A 22,056-nucleotide genomic window follows, 5' to 3' on the forward strand; every position below is an offset into this window, starting at 1 on the left:
GCCACATGGAGACCACCGAAGTACACTCCTCATCCACAATTGCAGCAAAATTTGTTGACGAACGAACCATCTGCTGGCCATCAAGGCAGAGCAACTCCTGCTCCGGCCAAGTCAAGATCCCACTGCGCAACCAAGAAGGGCCATGGTACCAAAAGTCAAAGTTGTCCCGGAACTTCCTTATCGTTAATCCACGAGTGATTAAGTCAGCCGGGTTTTCTGTGGTAGAAACATATCTGAAGGTTGGCCTGATACCGTAGTTGGTTTCCAAATCCAGGCTCATTAGCAAAACATCCTTCAGCCTGTTTCTAGCAAAGATACTTTTACTAGTCATCGTTTCTGACAAAATCCATTACAGTACTACTTGTGCATCTGTTACCATGCACAACCTAGAAGGGCGGACACTCTTACATCCAACCAAGATAGTGGGCAAACACTTCAGAGCAAGAAATACCGCCATTTGTTCTAAAGTTGGTAATGTCTTATCCTTCACTGGAGCAACTCGTGCTTTGGCAAAGATCAATGCGGAATTGTTGTCCTGAACATAGTAGGTTGCAAATCCATATGCTTCTTTAGAAGCGTCACAAAACAAATACAACTCTCCAGGTCGGTTCCCGTCATGGGCCTGTCTGCAGAAATGCATGTCATTCAATTTTGATCTGCCAGGTTCCTCCAAGAAGACTGAAACTCTGGAGAGACTTCCTCATCCCATTTCATACCTCGCTTCCACAATTCTCCCACCAAAATCCTACTCCTTATAGTCACAGGCAGGCAAAGAGATAAGGGATCAAATACTCCTACTGATTCCAAAAGGATTTGCCTCTTAGTAGATGCACTCGCATCACACTTAACATGGGCAGTGCGGAGCTTTTCTGAAATAGGATCGTACCGATACCTGAGCACCATCTCCCATCCGACCTCATGAGTACTCAATGTACCATCTTTTCTCATCTCATCCCTAAGGCTGTTGCAGTTTGAGTTACATGACTGTACCACAAATCCACCTTCCTGCAAACACTTCCTAACCTGAGAATACAGCCTTACAAGCTTTGCTGGGTCAGACTCAGTCACCACCAGGTTGTCAACATAAAATTAGTTCTCCATCGCAACTCGACATTCATCAAAAGGATACTGGGCTGCATGAAACTTCAGGATACTCCCCAATATAAAGGGACTTGAGGTAAATCCAAAAATCAGACTGGCATAGTGGAAACATCAAAAGTGATCACCATCCTTAACAAAAAAATACAGAACCTGTTTTTGTCTGCCTCTAGTGCAAAGCGAACCATCAAGAAAGCTTTCCTGATGTCCGCAAGCAAGACAAATTTATTCAATCTAAAAGACATCAAGTCCAACATATCTCCTGTCATATTCACACCAGCGTAGGCCGCCTCGTTAAGAGAAGCAGTGCCACCGACCTTCAAGCTACAGTTAAATACAGGCCTGATTTTAGTAGTATCTGCTGGATCTGTCTTGAAAAAGGCCCGATGAGGTATCCAGACATAATCCGCAAAATTTTGAGGATCAACCTGTATCTCTTCAATGATACCCTCCTGTTGCTGCTGAAGGAACACATTTACATATTCTTGGTACAACTGGCACCAACTGTAAGGGGCCCACATGATCTAAAATGTGCAAAGCAATAGCATGATATGAAGGAACTAGAGCCAGTTTATCTGCATGCCAGGGTAACTGCACGTTGTACTTCCCATCCCTGAATGTTATAGATTCCTGAAACCGCTGAATCATACCCTGATCATATCCTGAAATCTCTTCTCTGTCCTGAATGCCCAACGACTCAATGCTGAACATTTTCTCCAATCCTCGTTCCACATTGCTGAAGGAGATGCCGTGTTGAAGGGAATTAACTTATTGCTCCAGTGGCAAATTAAGGTGTTGTACCTTAAGATCGACTCTGCATGTGTGCACAACTGGGTGTCAGAAACTCTAAGTGGAAAAGTGCAAGTTCATACCAAAGTTGCCAGTAAGATGCTCATTAGAAGATGACTGAGTATCCTCAAAGAATTAGTGAGGGAATATGAGCTCTCAGTAGACGTGACATTGGTTGTGTCAATTCGCAACGTGGCCGATCAATTGACATGCAAACCACAACGATGGTTCAATGCCATGAAGAAGGATACAGAACCCGAGCCACTGATCGATGCAGTGCATGTCGCTGAGCTGGACGCGGCTCTGAACATGTCCATTCACAGGAACAGTGGACATCCAGGAGTGTGACGCACCGTGTATTTTGCCCGGAGAGTTTGTCCTTCAACAACAAAAGCAGCAGTCAAATTGGTAATATGAACGTGTGTTGAATGTTAATCTATAGATCCAGCACTTGTTCATTCGAAGAAAGGAAAGCTGGAGGTGAGCAGTGATTTGCAACGGTTGGGAATCGACACTACACTACAGTGCTTACCATTTCCTGATTTACCATTCACTGATTGTGAGCGATCGCGGTTTTCAGTGTGGAGGCAATTAGCATGGTAGGACTCGGCAACTATAATTCACCAACTGGAAGTGGTCTTTTTTGAATGTGGCCCACCTCGCGAACTACTGACAAATGATGACACAGCTTTCTGCAGCAAAGAATTCAAGATGAATGGGGCGTGAACTTAAGATTTCGCTGTGCATATGTCTCGGCCGGGAACGTCATAGCAGAGTGATGCCATTGCACTGTGAAACGGATCGCAACTAGAATGCATTGCTCAGTACCAGAGGCAGTCTACTGATACAACGTGACTCCAAAAGACGACGAGTCATCTTTAACCTCACCAGCCAATGCCATATACCGATACGAGGTCCGGGTGAAAGGAATAGACGTTATGCCACTAGTTGCAGGTCCTGAGCATAGTCCATACCGAATTTAAGACTGTGGGTGAAGACACCAGAGAATTGATGTACCACGAGATTTGACCAAGGTCGGGTAACCGAGATAATCAGTCCATAATCCGTCTTGGTGGATGGGATGCCCTGACATATGAAGGATTGCACCCCCGATATGTGTCCTCTCGTCAGGAGATTCTGACAGTTCAACTTCCTCGGAAAGCGTGTCGGAAAGTCTGATATCCGATGACAAAACAAACTCAGAAGATGATCATGAGGCAGAAGTAGAATACGCGGATGCTCTTAAGGAAGCGCACGGTTCTGAAGAGGCCCCACAATTGCGAAGAAGCACCCGACAAAGGCAACCACCGCCGGCATGTAGTCTATGGGATCATCAAATCACAATATAGCGGAACTGAACAATACTGAGGTTACAAAATGATGTGCACAAGAACCGTCATTCGAACCCGGAATCCGTCGAGTACAAGGAAAAGAGAAGGGGAGAAAGATATGCAAATCATGGTACTGTCGTAATTAAAAGTCTGTATATAAAGATGTTCTTTTTGTGAGAGGGTCCGAATGTAATTTTGCGACGATGAAGAAAAGAAGTTGAGAAATCAAGTGAAGCTTGCTTTACGCAACTGAAGTTATTTTTTGTATGCGTTAGTACGAGTGACGGATTTTTTTTTTATTCGCCGAGTTAAAACATTAATTTCAACACTTCAGTCACTTCACTTATGAGCATGCGAACGCATCATTTAAGAAAACACTACTGAAGGCGGTGAAATGGCGGAAAATAGTCACAGGTTCCAGGGGTTCATACCATGCAAACGGTAAATTTGTAACGGGCTTGATTATTAAATTCGTTGTAAGTGACTTCGAATATCCGTAAAAAAAAATTAGAGTGGTCGGTGTTCTGTTGTAGCATAAGGTAACATTTACCTTAGACCCTAAAGCTGACCCCCCCCCCCAATTTAATTTTTATTATTTTTTCAATATTTTTTATTAGCCTGAATGTATGACAATCAAGGCCGCCATATTGTTTTTAAAATTTGACCTTTCTAAGATTTAACAGATTAGTCTTTTTAAGGCTAAATTTGGCCTTATTATGCTCTTTCATTACAAAAAGGATGGCCAAAACAGTTCCAAGAGTGTAAAAAAGGCCAATCTCTCAAACTTTAGAAAGGCTAAATTTTAACAGCAATATGGTGGCCTCAATTGTCGTATATTTGAGTCTAATAAAAATGATGAAAAAATAATAAAAATTTTTTTTTTTGTTTTATTTCAGCTTTCGGGTCTTTTACATAAAAATAAATAATTTTTATAACTTTTTGTCTGTCAAATAATTTACATCGATAAACTACACTTTTGCTTTAAGCGACATGTCACAGTAATGAACATATTCCAAAATTATGAAAAAAAACTATATTTAAAAAAAATGAAGGTACTTTACTTTAATAGCACGTTATCCTCAGGGTTGCAAGACCATAACAATATTTAAAGCCAAATCTTTCAGAAAAAAGCCAAAATAGCCAAATTGATAATTGTAGCCAAATTTCCACAAACAAAAAAGCCAAATTAAACGTTTAAATTGTTAAATGAAATAACAAAGAGCAAGTAATGTCATTATATGGGGTTTGGAGGTGATATGAGAAAAATAAGGCATTAAATTTTCTGGTAAATATTACCTTACTCTACAACATAATACCGACCACTCTAATTTATTTTTTAAGGGGATTCGAGGTCATTGACAATGAATTTGATAATCAAGCCCGTTGCAAATTTACCATTTGCATGGTATTAACCCCTGAACCTTGGGACTATTTTGCGCCATTTCACTACCTTTGTTAACGCTACGTTAGTGTTTTCTTACATAATACGTGCGCACGTCCATCGTAAAGTGACTTATCAACTCACAAACGAATCTTTAGCAGACATTTGGGTACTTATACAGTTTAATCAAGACATTAAAAAAAATGAAAATATTGAAAAAAAGTTATTGTACGTACCTGTTATGAAATTAAGTTCTCCGAAAAATAAAATTCACTTAATTTGATCAAGTAGTTTTTTTTTTTACAGTGGAAAATCAAATTTTAAGGAGATTTATCTATCATCGCCATTTGCCTGTTTACGGATATGAAGAGGGGGGGGGGCTTTAAACAAAAAATTGATTAGCAAAGGACAAAATGGAAAAAAGGATTAAAAAAGGACATAGAAACTCTGTAAAATAAGTGAAAAAAAACCCTAAAATATTTATCTAGGAATTTTTTCTATCCATGTTACAAAATAATCTTGCCAAATATTGACAAACTTTAAAATAATCTTGACAAACTTTAAGCAGTGATTGGAGTTATCTTCGCTGGTGCTCTCTTCTCATGAGCCGAAAAAAAAAAAAAAGAAAAAGATGGCCGCTACCCAATCGATCTCATTAAAATTTTATTTTCCTCTGTAAAAAAGAAATTGCTTCATCAAATTAAGTGATTTTTTTTTTTTGTATGAAAACTTTATTCCATAACGGTACATACAATATAATTTTTTAATATTTTCATTTTTAATGTCTTTATTAAACTGTACAAGTACCGACATTTGAAATAAAAAAAGTTTTCCAAAAATAAAAAAAATGTTATTCATTTTTTGTGTTCTGTAGTTTTTTTTTAATGCTTTTTAATTGATCTAAAAAATTAAGTTTTCATGAACAGTTTACAAAAACATTTTTATGTTTTTCGTTTTTTTTTTTTTTTTTTGGTGGCCGGGGGGGGGTGTATTCAATTATAGAACTTGTGTAGTTTAACAAGTGCTTCTGCAGTTTAATTGATCGTTTTTGCTGTAAGTAACGTGACAACATTTATCGAGTAGAATACCATTTAACATTCACAGAAATTCTGTGTTTACATGGAAGGGGGGGTTGTGTTGTGGCGGCCGTAACTGTCTTCATCTTTGAGACTCTTGTGATCATTGCAAAATTTCTTGAATCACCGTTTTGCCACATGTTCGTTAGTGGTTCCTGAGCAAAACGCATCATTGATATCATGAACTGTCTCAGCAACTTTTTGGCTTAGTTTGAACCGGAACAAGAAAATCGTGTGGATATGAATTTTGTCCATGCTGTCAAAAAACCTGCAAAAAAATGAAGAGATTGAGAACAGTAACGAATAACATGATTTTATAAAACGAAAAACGTACTTCAAAATCATATATGAAGCAAGTCTTGTGAGCAGTGAGTCGTATTTTGAAGTTGAGAGTTTAGCCAGCAGAGTGTCGAACGTTAGTATTGAATTTTTAACTGCAGTATAATGAGTGGTGGAGTTGAATTTATTAACATCAGAACCAAGAGTAGGAGACAAGTAACACTGGAGTACTTTAATTTTCAGTTTGTTATAATCCAGTGAAAGACGATTTCTGTTAGTAAACTAGTTTTTTGGAGACAATTTGGCAATTTTTTTTTTTTTTTTTTTTTTTTTTAATTCTATATCTTAGGAATACCTTACTAATTATCTTTTAAATAATTCCAGAAAACTAATATTTATTGTTTAAGATATTTTTACTATTAATTTATTTAACTTCCAAATTTAGTTGAATTTCTGAGTTTTTGTAGCTGCCTTGAAAACATTTTTGATTATAACTTTGTTTTCACATGAAAAAATACATTTTTTCCTTATAGAGATTAACTTTAGGCATTAATCTTTTAAACACAGCTTCTCGTATTTCTTAACTTCTAGCTGACCTGCCATTGGTATCTCATATGTGACTTTTAGCATGTTCCAACGATATATACCAGTTACCATTATCTGTTCTTGTATGCTTTCTTCTACTGCCTCTGCTTACACTACAGTTTCCTCCTGCCTCCGGCACCCTTTATGCAGCAACCTCTTGTCTACCTTCTCTGCCTCCCTTTCCTTACTTCTCGGCATTATTCCTGCAGATGGTTAGTTTCCTTATTTTGTGCCTTGCATTTAACCCTTGCTCAGGTTGGTTTTTGATGTTCAATTTTGCTTTTCCTGATATCATTACCTGGTGTCATTGCCATGTCTATCATCGGGAGGTTATCAATCGCTCTTACTGTGACTTCCCTTGAGCTCCAATCCGATTGTAAATGGACTTTGAACAACAACATGTTCATGGGTTTATTTCCTATGCCCTTAATGATGATTATTTTAGTTACATCATTATCCACATGTGCTCAGTGATTATGCTTATCAACTAGCTTTTTCTCGTGGCTTCCCTAACTTCTTGCTTCAATTTCTTCTCTACTTCTATCAACTCTTCTTTCTTGATCTAACGCAGCTCATCTGCGGATGGATCCTTCGTGAAACTAAAGTAAAATACATCCATCATTTTGCCTTACTCAAAATGCGAATCACTCAGCTATTTCAATGAGGAGGGTTATCCAAGCGGTGAGCCCTCAATTAGATGATGGGGAGAGGGGTGGTGAGAGTCTAGCCCCTTCTGCATTATGGCCTCGATATGACCTATGTCACATAATGAATAAAAAAAAAAAATGAAAAAATAAGTGAATGAAAAAAATTACTGAAAAGAATGAACGCAAATTTGATTGAAAAAAGTATATGAATGAAAAATGAACAAAAGAAAATGTAAATGTTGAATGGGGAAAATGAATGAAAATCATAAACATGTATCTGATGTAGTTTCTGACTTGTAGGTGAAAATATATACATGCACAGATTTACACATAACAATCATAACTCCTGAGCAACACCGTGTAGCTTTTCTTGTATAAAAATAGTATAACAAAACACATTGATATTTTTATCAAGCAGTGTGGTGTTTAAATGTACTTACTCTATCCATGATATTGAGCATTTTGGATTAATTAACTTATATCTCTTATCAGATATGATACTGTATTATTGTTGTATTGTTTCACACAAAAATGGGGTACCGTTGTATGATCGTCTAATATGTTGCTGTCTATTTGTAATATATTCATATCTAATTGTTCATATGCAGTTGTGTTTGTGTGTGTGTGGTACATGTATTTAGGACATACCTTCTTGCGTCGTTGATCTTGTCCACCTGAAATTCATCTTGTTCTTGGAGGGGAGACTGGAAACCTGTTTCGGACGAATATTCATTCACTCCAAGATGATGAATTGGTTTTATATAGTTTTTTATTCACCTTCCAGGTGTTGATTGCAGAAGAATGGAAAGTGAATGTCTTTGCTTGCATGGTTAATTCAAGGTCTTATTTTCACACACGTCAGCGTCCCCGCCCCCAGTGAAGGGGAGGGGACGACCTGTTAAACCGTCCGCTCTTCTTTATGTCCAAAACCCAACTCACTGACTCTAACTAACCTGATCATGTGACTCACACGCAGATCCGATCAGCTGACCCTCACTTCCGGTAAAACGTGTCTACAATATGATTTACCATATTTCTTCCTTATGTTCAACCTATTTCCTAACATTATTACTATTATAACTTTTCTGATTTCCATGAAAACAAAGAAAAGGCTATTTTATTACTCGCTAGCAGTTTAGCCTGGCTTTGCCCGAGCCTTATCTACTATTCATAACTTGCCCTACGTGTGAATACACTTTATGTAAGATTTCAAATGTTTAGACCAAAATTTGTCTGAGTAATTTCGTAGAGACCGCAGAGGTCAATTTTTTTAACTTTAACCCGAATTTTGACCCCTTAACATTTATTATTTTGGTCTCAAATCAAAATACTAAGTTTTACCCATGTCCAAGTTACCTACATCTAAAATTTCAAGTCTTTGGACCCAAAGTTGGCAGAGGAATTTGATAGAATCTGCAAAGGCCAACTCTTTCAACTTTGACCTTTTGGCAGCCAAATTTTTGCCTCAAAACTGATTACCATGTGTCTGAATACCTGTTATGTATAAATTTCAAATGTTTAGACCCTATATTGGCTGAGTAGTTTGCTAGACATCGGCAAAGTCAAATCTTTTGCACTTTGACCCCTTGGCAGCTCACATTTTCGACCCAAACTGATGAAAAAGCCTGCCCTATCTCTGAATACCCTTTATATAAAATTTCAAATATTTAGACCAGAAATTGGCTGAGTAAAACTTTGACCCCAATTTTGACCCCATAACATTTATTTTTTTGGGCTTAAATCAAATTAACAAGTTTGATCCATGTCCAAGTAACCTATATTTAAAATTTCAAGTGTTTAAACCCAAAATTGGCAGAGGAGTTTGATAAAGTTTTCAAAGGTCAAAACTCCTTGATAGCCAAATTTCTGGCCGAAAATCAATTAAAAAGATTTTTCCAAATCTTAATACTCCTTATGTCAAATCTCGAGTCTCTAGACCAAAAATGGACAGAATTATTTAGTAAGGAAATGTACGCAGCCACACACACGCACAGACATTTTCACTTTTATAGATATATAGATTTAATATCACCTGATAATGATTGAAAGTGAAATTTATCGAAGAAAAAAAAAATCCCCAATTTTAGAACTTTTTTTTTTTTTTTTTTATCTATATTGGTCATCCATGCATGTCTTGTACATGTTTGCATCTTGACAATGACCTCAGTCAAGTAAAAGTAGGATTGCTATATAATTGTTTTGATAATGCAATAGTTTACAGTTCATATGCAAGTTATCAATTTTTGTAGATTTAGTGTTTTTTTAGTTCAAGGTTAGGTTTTGTGTGGGAGTTCTATTGTTTGGCAAACAAATGATAAGCTCTACATACAAATTGTAGTTTTGTGGGTGATCTTATGCTGAAAAATTGTAATTACTTTTTTGTTTCATTTTACATAAGTCAAAGTTGTCAGCAATCAAGGGGGGCCCCTTCCTGTGGCTAACACCTGATCTCTATAAGCGATACACAGATATTCAAATTTTCATTGAAGTTCTCCTTTACCTCTCAAAGACTGAGTTAGTAAAAAAAGTTGAGAACATAATTTTCCTCTCCCCAATTGATCATGTAAATATGTTATAGTATATCTTTTCTTCTTTCATGTTACTTTGACTTCTTTACATACTCCAGGAAGCTTCATCACATGCTTGAAAACAAAATTTTGCTAATAGTTGGAGATGCACTAGCCTAGATGTAGCAACAGTACTCTATTCATGAGCAAATGATGATTTTGTAGAAATACAGGATACTGGCAGGTGTGGGTAGTTTCCTAACACAGTGGAGGGAGCCTACCTTCTTTGCAGCAGCCTTGGCAATATCTTCAATGAATTTGTTCTAATTCATGTTGTCTGTAAAGCTGAGGAGTTTGAATGATCGACTTTTAGGTAGTGTTACTAATCATGGCAATTAGTGGTTGGAAGGTTTCTTGTAATTGTTAAAGGAAAGAAACTTAGTCTTAGTAGCATTAAATGTACATACAGTTACTGTCCGTATTATTTGGATTATTCGGACTACTGTTCTCAATTTGAATGTTATTTGCACAACATTTCAGTTGATGTAGCCCCGACCTTTTTGAAGTGTATCTTATCACACTAAGGAATCTTTCTGTCCAAATTTGTAAAGAACCGTGGCGTAGTAGATAAAGTACTTAGTAAGGTTCAATTGTAAGTTACACTCTTCTGGGCATTGAAGGTTCAATCTTTAGTGCAGGCGACACTAAACACTAAAACTACATTTCTGAATTAAGACTACTACCCAGTTAGGGCTGATGGCACAAGAGTAATAAAGGATTCTGTTTAAAATTATGAGCAGTTTCCTCGAGTTTGATAGAATACATTTTAATGTCGAAGGTTACATTGACCGAAAAATTGTGTCAATAACACTCAAAATAAGAACAGTAGTCCAAATAATCTAAATAATAAGAATTATCAATCCTCGTCTTAAAAATTCAGAAACATAAGTTACTATCCATATTGATGACCAAAGGGCTAAGGGATTGTATGTTTCATTTGATTTAATGGATGACATCATCCTATTTGTTACTTCAGCATTTGTGGTGTCATAACGGATCTCTTCCCAAAGTCTTCAACCTATTTTATTTGTTTATTATGTTTAAAAATTTCTTTCCACTTTTTATTTTGTAGGAAAATCTATAAAAGCCTCAATATTGAAGAGTTTCCATGATTTTAAAGAGAATGAAGTTATCCTGTGCCGTAAAGAATTGCTGGAATGGTACTACAAAAATAAAAGGGATTTACCTTGGAGAAAACAGGTAAGTTGAAATGAAAACATAAAGATAAAAGAAAATAAGTGTTTTCTTAACATATGTCCATTGGATCTGTGCATTTACGGTTGAAACTTATGACAGACCAATAAAAATTTTATTTTCAAACTTCAGCATGACAGACCATCAAAAAAATTTTTTCAAACTTTAGCATGACAGACTAATGGAAGTTCTCTTTTAAACTTTAGCATGACAGACCTGCAAAAAAAATTTATTCCAAACTTTAGCATAACAGACCAATGGAAACTCTATTTTAAACTAAATGAGAAAAAGATGATGAGAGGAAGAGATAATGAAGTGGTTAAATATACCAACGAATATCAAGCAAAACCAAATTGTGAATGGTGAGAGAGGGATAGAGTAGTTTTGGGATAATTAAGTGAAACTTTTTGGTTTAATGGAATTGAAAAATTTAAAGTCTAATTTCTGAGAGCAAAAATGATTCATTAAATAATAAAAAAAATTAACTTAGTTTTCCATTGCTGGTACTAGTGGTAAGATAATAAATATTGTTTTTAAACTAACAGTAAATCTAAAATCTATAAATCGCAATGATATCTAAATATTATATAAATTTATTTTACTTGTGTAAAAGAAAAATAAAACTGCATAAATTTGTTAGATAATCTTTAAAAAGAATGTTGGTTCCAAAAAAATGTTTAAAAATTCAATAAAACATCTTTGTCAAGAAAAATACTGATGAACATTGATAATTAAAATATAAAAAACATTTAATTTATTTTATGGTGGGTTTTTGTTTGATCTCTCAGCATCATCAAACCTTACGAGAGGTAGTCAAAAAATGTGAAAAATTACCAACTTTGAACATTGTGAAAGGCTTGGTATTGAGTTAAATTATGTATAAATGGGTTAGTGATTTTTCACAGCGCTGCAAGCGAACACACTTTGACATCAGTTCTTGATTTTGAGTTTCCAAGCCTGAACTAGTTGTAAAATATAATTTCTAAAAAGCTAAAAGATTGATTAAAATGGAGCCAATAAAACCAAAGATTAATAATAAAAATATTCTTTATTGTTAAAACCATTTCGCAGTTCAGTTGTTATATTTTCTTTCCATTCAATATATGTGTAATTATTTTTAAAACCTATTTTAAAGTAATTTAAAATGTTTTTATGAAGTAAAAATTAATTGATAACGTTTTTTTTCTAATAATCTTTTGGTTTTTATTTAAACTTATGTTTTAATATGGAATTTGGAATTGTTTCTTTGTAAAAGATATATCAAAAGAATCTCTTAAGAACTTATAAGTATCTATATATTCTGCTTGGTCCTGCCTTACAGGACTCTACATTGCGAGTGAAACAGTCGCATTTGCGAGTGATTTTTCAAAATGGTGACTAGAAATAATGAAACGCTTATCTTTTGGCGATTGTGTTTCTTTCACCGACACTCTTCCAAAGCTCACTACTGAGTGAAAAATATCTTTTCAACTTTTTTTTAATAAAACAAGCAAAGTACAATAAAAGGTTTAACAAAACAATATACTTTTTTTTTTGACAAAGGCTGTTTAAAAAACATCTGAGGAAATTTGAATGTTTATACTTTCAAGTATCAACATAAAATTCAGTGTATATTTAGAATTACACTTATTAAAAAATACAAAAAAAGTTTTTATGATGTACATACTCGTCATAGAACGAAAGATGTCATATTCTAAAAATCATGTAGGTTTGGTTAGTAACTTTTCTATTTGGCTAGTAAACGAAGATATTTAGTTATCAAAGGTCAACTAAAGATAAATTTGTCCGTAGAGCCCTGCATTAGTTCATTCGTTACACTTTGAAAAATACCAATACAATTTTTAAAGGCCAAACTGCTTAAAAAATGGCCAGATTTGCAAAATTTGGCTTTAAAAAAGCAAATCTGGCAACCCTGAACCTGAATATGAGTGACCTCCCTTTGATGTAGCCTCGTTTTCAAATATCATAATGATATATGATCACTGTTGTAAGTGTGAGAAAGGAACTCACTAGTAATTTTGATGTGCACCTTTTTTTTTTTTCATCAAAAAAAAGAAGTCATCGAAACGTTATGTAAAAAAAATTAAATTTGAAAGAAACAGTGCAAAAAAGAACAACATTGTTTGCCAAGAGATACCGTCTGAAAAAGTAAATAAGAGATTGTCTCTTACAATGTGATTTGCAATATGTAGCACAATATTACCTTCTGAATATTTATTAATAATTATTAATTTACCTTATGTGGATCAGTTCTAAATGTAAAATACAATGTACACTACATACTTTAAAATAGCTTCTTTGCTTAGAAATCTAATTCTAAAACAACCTTTGAAATGCTCTCAAATTCTGCTGGTCCATTTTACTTTATTTTCATTCATTTTTGTTTTTTTCTTTTCTTTTTAATGAGTGGCTATTAGCAAGCCATTTAAGTGTGGTGGCTATTAGTAAGCAATTTAGATATTCAATGAAGTTTTTTCATTTTCTGCTAAGCAAAGTTGGCATAAAAAATTTGCATGCACACAAAAGCGAACAAAACACCTTGACTTTTTCTTCGAAAAGAAACTCAACCGTGACATTTATTTTTAGTATTTACTAGTGGTGGGACGATGAATCGGAATCGTTAATCGTAAGAATCGTGTATTTTGGGAGGTATCGGAATCGGAATCGCATCGTTAAAAAATACCTTAATTTTCCGATTCCTTCATTACGATTCTTTTAGTCTGATGTTGAAAAAAAAGAAAAAAATGTCCTGATATTTCTAACCGCAAGAGAGAAATGTAGCATGTTATAAAAAGAAACCAAAGAAATTCATTACTAACAGGGCAATGCTTACTGCCCCATCCCTTACAAGATTCATTCATTCAGATCTATTGTAATCAAAACTACAAAAGAGTTAACTTGAAAAGAACTATGCAGGGCTCTACATTGCGAGTAAAAATAAAAAAAACGCTTATCTTTTTGGCGATTGTTTTTTTTTACTGACAAATCTTCTAATAGTGAATGAAAATGCTTTTTCAACTGATATTTTCTTAAAATAAAACGAGCAAAGTCAAATTATTTAACAGTAAAAGGTTTAATAGAACAATATACTTTTTTTCTTTTTTTAAAAGAAGGCTTTTGAAAGAAATATCTCTAAAATGAAATTGATCACGTATTATTTCGCAAAGTTTTGACAGTAGTCAGCTTCTTTTGAAGTTTAAAAAAAATCGACCCCATACCTATCTCTTCCAAACCTAAAGTTATTAAATAACCCCTTCGTTAATTTAAGGGTAATTAATTCAATTCAGTCAAGTTTTTTTTTTTAATTTCATTGAAATAAAATCCACTATATTTTTTTTTTTTTCTCCAGAAAGATAAAACCCTGAATTTGATTATATTAAAAGCAGAATAATATAATCTTTTTTCTAGAATTTTAAATTGAAAATTAAGTGTTTTGCGCAGTTTTTTGCCGAACGAAAAAGAAATTAATATATATTTTAAAAAGGTTTTGTAATCAATTAATTTTTATGTCTAAATAATATTTACGATTAATTAAATAATTTCATTTTAAAAAGTATTTATAAATAGAATTTTACTGAAGACTTATAGTTTAGCAATGTTGAACCGCATCAACCATGTGTGAATTGAACACAGTCAACAAAAAAAAAAATTCAAAAGAAAATGCATATTTGCATTTCATTATGTAAACTTTTATACATTGGTTTCAAAAATTAAATTCTATAAGTTTTTTTTGTTAACTACCGGTTGGTGCAATTTACCGCCCCATCCCTTTATATTTTTTTCTTTTTGTCTTTTTTAGCGGATTATTTTCAATTAATTATCCAAATAAGTGACTAGCTTTAAAACAAAATTTAATATTAATTTATTTGTTTACAGATAAACTGAATTTTTTAATATGGCCCAAAGTCCAAAAAAAAGTCTTGCATGGAAACTTTTTTAAGTTGATGAAGATGATGAGTTGAAAGCCATTTGCAAAGTCTGTCAAATTAAAATATCGCGAGGAATAAAACCATCTAACATGACCACAACCAACATGTTAAAACATTTAATTATGAAGCATCCAAATAAATTGGAGGAGCAAAATAAAAAAGAAAAGGAACAAAAAATTACCAACTAGTCACTCAGAGCAGTTTTATTAGTGAGGGTCGAAATCGCAGTGTCTTTTTTTTTTTTTTTTTTTTTTTTTTGCCTACGTCACCATCTAGGTGTCACCAATTTTTTTTTTAACCCTCCTTAACTTCAAAGAGTAAATACAATATATACAACTAAAAAAATAATTTTTAAAAATGCTGATTCTATTCATGAAAAATTCTTTTAACTAGAAATTAAAACTTAGGTAAAGATAGCTGACTGACAGCAACAGGAACACTGGTTAACTACTGAACCACGTGGAAACGTGTGGGGGGGGGGAAGGAAAAAAGGAAATTAAATGATGATAATAAATTATGATAACCGTCTTTGAAAGGCACTAAACTCCTAAAATTTACTTCTTTAAAATTTTAGGCGGCACTCCCCGGCGATTTTAAAGCACTCTCTCTCTCAAAAAAAAAAAAAAAAAAAGATTTAATTTTTAAGTTTGGGAAAGATATATTTATTATAACCGAATTTCTGTATGAAGACTGGATCTACTTTATTGGACGTTAATTTGTGAGATAAGTAATTTTTCAATGTTTAATATGTTTTTAAAGTTTCAATTATCAATTAAATTTTTTTAATTGCGTTTATTTTTCAAATTATTTAAAAAAAAACAGGGTTTAAAATGTATTTTTCAAGGTAACAAGCTTCGAAAGAAGTCTAATAAAAAAAAATCACTTAATTTTTAATTTCGACAACCCTGAGAATTTAATTATTAAAAAAATATTGAAATGTGACATTTTTTTTATTTAACATTTCTATTAGTTCAATTAATTTTCTTTCAATAATTCATTTCACTCAACAAACTTCACCATTTTTTGTTTTGTTTTGTTTTTCTTTTATCTTTTTCTGTAATTTTGGTAATTATGTTTACTCAATTTTATCTAGTATTTCATTTGTTTTTTATAGTGGTATCATTTTTATATGTGTTCCTTTGATATACCCTATTTCAAAATTAGTTTGGCTAAACTTATTCTTCACGTTAGAAACAACGTGTAAAAGCAATGAAAAAGTAAGAAAAAATAATAGGTGTTAACTACTCCTTGTGAATTATGGAGGTCTGAAGAACTGCCGTCACAAATACAACTATTGAAATTCCTTTAATTGTAACTTTTCGCTATACCTACCTTTTGGTATAAAACACAAAAACTTTTGATTAATGGTATTTCTCATATATGGTCGTTAACTTTGGAAAGGTTATTTTGTATCTACGGCGCCATGTCACGTGGTATATTGTTTTTTTTTTCATTACGCACGTTCATTTATAAATTATTAAATTAAATATTTATCTTTTTTATATTTAATTAGTATATATTTTCTTTCTCTTCCGCTATATTTTTTTTTATTTAATTCATTAAATCTGTTAATTATGAGGACCAAAATAATGAATCGTGTGTATTTATTCTCTAATTTTCTTGTTTTTGTTCTGTTATATAAATTCTATTTTATTTGTTTTTGCTCTGAAGGATAAATTCTATTTTCTTTGTTTTTTTTTCTGTATTCCAATTAAGTAAAATAAATTTTCTCTAAAATAAATTTTGCTAATTTTTCCGTTTAGTTTACTATATAATAATTTTATTTAAACAAAAACACGACGGTGTAGACATAAAATATCTCTTCCAAAGTTAGGGAACATATTTGGGAACTACCGACCATAAGTATAGAACTACCTGGTATATTTCAAAACAATAATTCTCTAGGAATCGGAATCGTACTTGGTATCGGAATCGTTAATCAATATTTTCCTGGAATCGGAATCGTATAAAAATTAGGAATCGTCCCAACACTAGTATTTACTTAACCTTATCTCGGCATCTCCTTTTTAGCTTAAACTTTGAGATAAAAATAAAAGCTATTTAATAGAACATTTAAACTATTTATAAAATATCAAAGGAGATATCAAATTATGTTATTATTTATTTGATAATATTTACTTTTTATTGTTATTTGGATTATTCAGACTACTGTTATCTTTAGTGTTATTTTCATGTTTTGGGCGATATAACCTCTGACCTCTTCAAGTGTGTCTTATCATCATTGAAATTAGAATTTGTTGATTTTTTTTTTTTTATAAAGGAGTCACCACTTATCAAGGCCCAGAGGCCACTCGAGGATAAAGGTTAATGGGTATACATAAGTAGTGGAAATTTTGTAAATTGGATTACTTAGGGGGATGGTTTATCAAGAACTTGTTTACATTGAACTTGTTTACATTGAACTTGGAGACAATCAAATTGTAGTCAGCTGGAAAGCAGGCAAACAGAACAGAGTATCTTTGCTCATCAACATTTTTTTAAGCCGTCCATCAGATTATTGTCTTATCGAAAAATGTTTTTCTAGGTGCATGTTTTGAAACCTTTAATTACTAAGTTACAGATTTTTTTTTTAAACTGGTAATTTTTTCTTTTCTACAGGTTAAGGTTGAAGACAGAAATCAAAGGGCTTATGGAGGTAAGTAATTTATGCAAAAGCAATAGTATCTTGAGGTACAAATGCACTAAGATACAATTTTATTTTAAATATGACAGTACATTGTATTTATATTTACACCCTGATATGACATTTTTTTTAGATACAATTTCAAAAATCGTGTGACACCATCGGTAGATGGCAGAATGTTTGTTTGGTTACATGAAATCGATCTGAACGCTCACTTGGCACTTGCGGTTATCCAAACTTCTCTCTCCCAGTGTGTGTTTGTGTGTATCCTAAACTATGCTATGCCCTATGTACTTTTTATTTAGAGGGAAAACTAGCAACTACTTCTACTATAGATTGTTGCGACTGTAATGATGTTGTTCCTAGGATGTAGTGTAGGATTTTACTATAACCAATAAATTTGTGTAAAATGGCGTTCAAAAGTTAAATAATATAGTGGCTAATAGTCTAGATATCATAAATTTGTATATGTTATCTGTTGAAGTAAACCTAGTGTACTTTGGTCCAGAGGGGAATTTCTGCAATCCAAATATTATAAATGAAGAAAATCTTTCTCTCTCTCATATATATTGAATATAAATATATATATATATATATATATATATATATATATATATATATAGTGACCATGTCCGTCTGTCTGTGTGAGAAGTGAGAAACAGTCTCTACCAAACTACTTTTTTGGTAAACTAGTTTTGGTCTACACATTTAAAATTTTATATATAGGGGATTTGGATCTTTGGAACAAATTCAGTTTGATTTTAAGTTAGTAAAAATAAGGAGTCAAAATTTAAAAAATTGGAAAATAGCAGGTGTAAATCAGCTTCAAGTGTTTCACTATTCAGATATGCATTTATAAGTATAACAACTTTATTTTTAAAGTTTTATGTATGGACATGACACAAGTGATAATGAATAAGGCTGGAGATCTGTATGTTTTTTTTTTTTTTTTACATGAGTGTCACCACTTATCAAGGCCCAGAGGCCACTCGAGGATAAGGGTTAATAGGTATACATTAGTCATTGTGATTTTAGCATAGTAAACAGTGGGAATTTTGTAACTTGGATTACTTAGGGGGACGATTCAATTAGAACTTGTTCACATTGGACTTTTTCTTTTTTTTTTTTTTTTACATAGGTATCAACACATTATCAAGGCCAAGAGGCCACTCAAGGATAAGGGTTAAAGAGTGTACAGTAGAGATTGGACAATATAATAATCATTAGTAATGAAAATTTGTTAAATTTGATAACTTATATGGAACGGCTCATCAAGAACTTATTTACGTTAGACTTGAAGACAACCATATTGTAGTCAGCCGGAAAGCAGGAAAACGGAAGACAATTCCACAGGCGTGCAGTTCTAATAAAAAAGCTTTGTTCATGGAATCTACGTTTAGGTTTAGGCACAGATAAAGAGTGGGGGGAATTATTGATTGTGTTTACAGCTAGACGAGTGTTTCTTGTGAAAGTTTTGCGAGGGGGGACCATAGATTGAAGCTCAGTCGAACACTTTCCATGAAAATAATGATACATCAGAGACAAACTCGCAACATCTCTTCTGTGAGATAGAGGTTGCAAGGAAGAGAAAAGGACATCTCCTACGAGGCTACGAAGTCTATTTTGAACTCTATCAAGGCAAGACAAGTCCTTTCTAGCAGCTCCTGCCCAGATGTGGCAACAGTATTCCATCCTTGGACGTACCTGACTCTTATATAGATAGAGAATTGCATCAGCAGTGAGATATCTACTGGATCGATAGAAAGATCCCACCATTTTTCCAGCGGCCTTGGCAACAGATGTTTTGATTTTGATTCTAGCTGATGGCACCAAAGTCATAGAAATATTTTTAAAACTTTTGAAATCACTACTATGTATTGGGTACAATATAATAATCAATAGAGTATTGGCTCTGTAATAATAAATACAAGATCTGCATGAATTAAAATATTATACTTAAGCGTATTTTATGAACAAGCAGCCTGCTAGTATATATAAGTGGTCTTGTCTAAACTATTCTATCAGCTTTTGGTCTACAGACTTGAAACTTGATATATACGGGGTTTGGACCTGTGGAATGTTGATTTTTAGCCAGTAAAATAGCTGCTAAGGAGTCAAATTGAAAAATTGGAACTTGGCAGGCATAAGTTGACTTATAGTGCTTCTCTACGCATGTGCAAATATACATTTATACGTTGAAGTTGGTTAATATTTAAAGTTTTCATATCCATCTTTTGTTAGCTCAGATAGTAACAAATATTGCAAGGACACTAAATATTTGGATTTTGATTCAAGATGATGGTACCCAAGTCATATATATATTTATTTTTAACTTTTGAAATTATTACTATATATTGGGTACAATGACCAGCTCAATGCTGAGCTGCCACTACTACATATTGGATACAATATAATAGAGAATTGGCTCTATGATAATAAATACAAAAAATATCATATTTAAGCATATTTTATGACCAGGCAATGGTAGTTTTTTTTTCTTTTAAATTTTTTATTAAGAAAATGTATTTGTACTAAATTGTATTTTTAATTTCTTTGGTACTTGTACGGTTTAATCAAGACATTAAAAAATGAAAATATCGAAAAAAGTTTATATTGTACGTATCCGTTATGGAATGAAGTTCTCCGAAAAAAAATTTCACTCAATTTCATCAAGTAGTTTTTTTTTTTTTTTTTTTTTTTTTTTTTACAGCTAAAAAAACAATTTATGATATCGAGCAAAAGGTTTGATTTTTAGGAAGAAAATCTAGTATTAAAGATGGGGAGGGAGTGTCGGCACTTTAAACTGGGTTATCTCCCCGTGGCGTGTTCTGAAAATCCAAACAAAAATTAAAAAAATTCAAAGATGTCTACCTTCAATGTGCTGTCATAAAAATATGTTTTCCGCTGTAAAAAAACTACTCTATCAAATTTACTGAAAATTTCTTTTGAGATCTTCAGCTTAAAACGGATACGTACAATATAACCTTTTTTTTTTTTTTACGATATTTTCATTTTTTAATGTCTTGATTAAACTGCACAAGTACCATTACTTTTACAAAAATAAGTATTCAAATATATGGTCTGAGTTTCTTTTTCTTCTGGAAATATAATAAAATGTTTTTTGTTTTTGAACTATACTATGCATAGTTAAATATAGTTTGATCGCTTGTTAAGTATAGTTCAATCATTTGTTAACAGTTAAGTACAGAGAAAATAAAATTACCAAATACAGGGAATCTGAAAATCTCATCAGAAGTTATATTGTGGATTAAATTGAATTTTGAGTCAGGAATTTTTCTGGTTTGCCTGGTTCCTTTCATTCTAAAAAGAAGCTTCTCACTTATTTTGTTGAAAATTGAATAACTCATTTTGAAATTATGTTTTGGAATTTTTGAGAGGGGAATTGATTATTTGGATTATTCAAACTCATGTTCTCATCTTGAATTTTATTCTCACAATGTTTCAACTGACCTTCAATGTTTATTTTGTCAAACTCTTGAATCTGTATGGAATTTCAAATTGACCTTTTTTTAATTCATGAAAGTCGCTTGTTCTCATTCTGTCAGTGATGATTGAGTAGAAGTCTTAAGTCATTCATAATTGTATTCTTAGTCCACAAGGATCCATGATACAACGGATAAAGATGCTAAGTAATAATCAGTTTTAAATGGCAGTCAAGTCTTTTGGAAGTTAATGGTTCAATTCTCTGTACAGTACTAGAAATACAACTACAAATTACTTAAAACTTCTACCTGGTTTTGTTTAAAGGAACAACTCTAAGCTACCTTCATGGATTAAATAAATGGTTCCATTGGAAGTTCCGTACAGATTTGTGAGTTCAACCTACAGATTTCCAAGTTTGACAAGACATACCTATAAATGGTCAGAGGTTACACAGGTCAAAACATTGCAACGATAATATCAAGATGATAACAGGAGTTGGAATAATCCAAATTTAAATATGTCACACAAATTCTAACAATTTTCTTCGGTTGATTCTGATTTTTGCAATGTTAATTTTAAATGTTAAATTTTCAAACCAGCTTTCTTTCATATTTTAACACTTAAATTACAAATCTGTATTTTCTTTCTTTGTAGTCTGGGTATCAGAAATAATGCTGCAACAAACCCAAGTGGCCACAGTTATCGATTATTACAATAAATGGATGAAAGTAAGTCTTTTTTTTTTTTAAGTCTTTATCAAGGCTGTATTATTGAATGGGTAACTCCTCTTAACAACTGCTCAAGAAGGTGCCAAAGTTTACTCTTCAGTGCTGAAAATGAAAATACTTAAAATCATTTCTGCACATACATTCACCTGAATTAATAAAAATCAAATAAAAACATTTTAAGCTCGTCTGATGCATTTTTCTGAATTGATTGAATTTGCCATTTTGAGCTGCCTCGAATGCATAAAAACCAGATCTTTCTTTCGATAAATAATTTGAGCCAAAGTCCATGACAGAGCTGACCTCTATTTTACTCCAGTTTCCCTTGCTTCTTTGTCGGGTGTTGGGGAGGCTAAATAATGCAATT

The 22,056-nt window shown here is 32.9% G+C and overlaps 1 protein-coding gene across 2 annotated transcripts in view; it reads left to right on the forward strand.

The window, feature by feature from the left end:
• LOC145279771 (adenine DNA glycosylase-like) overlaps positions 1-22,056 on the forward strand; it is a 116,601-nt gene that overhangs the window by 9,526 nt on the left and 85,019 nt on the right. For both annotated transcript variants that reach the window (XM_080131089.1, XM_080131088.1), the window contains exons 2-4: positions 10,826-10,953; positions 17,496-17,532; positions 21,619-21,692. In XM_080131089.1, coding sequence (XP_079987215.1) covers positions 10,826-10,953; positions 17,496-17,532; positions 21,619-21,692 — 239 coding nt within the window. The remainder of the gene's footprint in view (positions 1-10,825; positions 10,954-17,495; positions 17,533-21,618; positions 21,693-22,056) is intronic.

This window comes from Euprymna scolopes, chromosome 7 (genome assembly GCF_053919585.1).
Source record: "Euprymna scolopes isolate OS-2025 chromosome 7, ASM5391958v1, whole genome shotgun sequence".
NCBI classification, from domain to species: Eukaryota; Metazoa; Mollusca; class Cephalopoda; order Sepiida; family Sepiolidae; genus Euprymna; species Euprymna scolopes.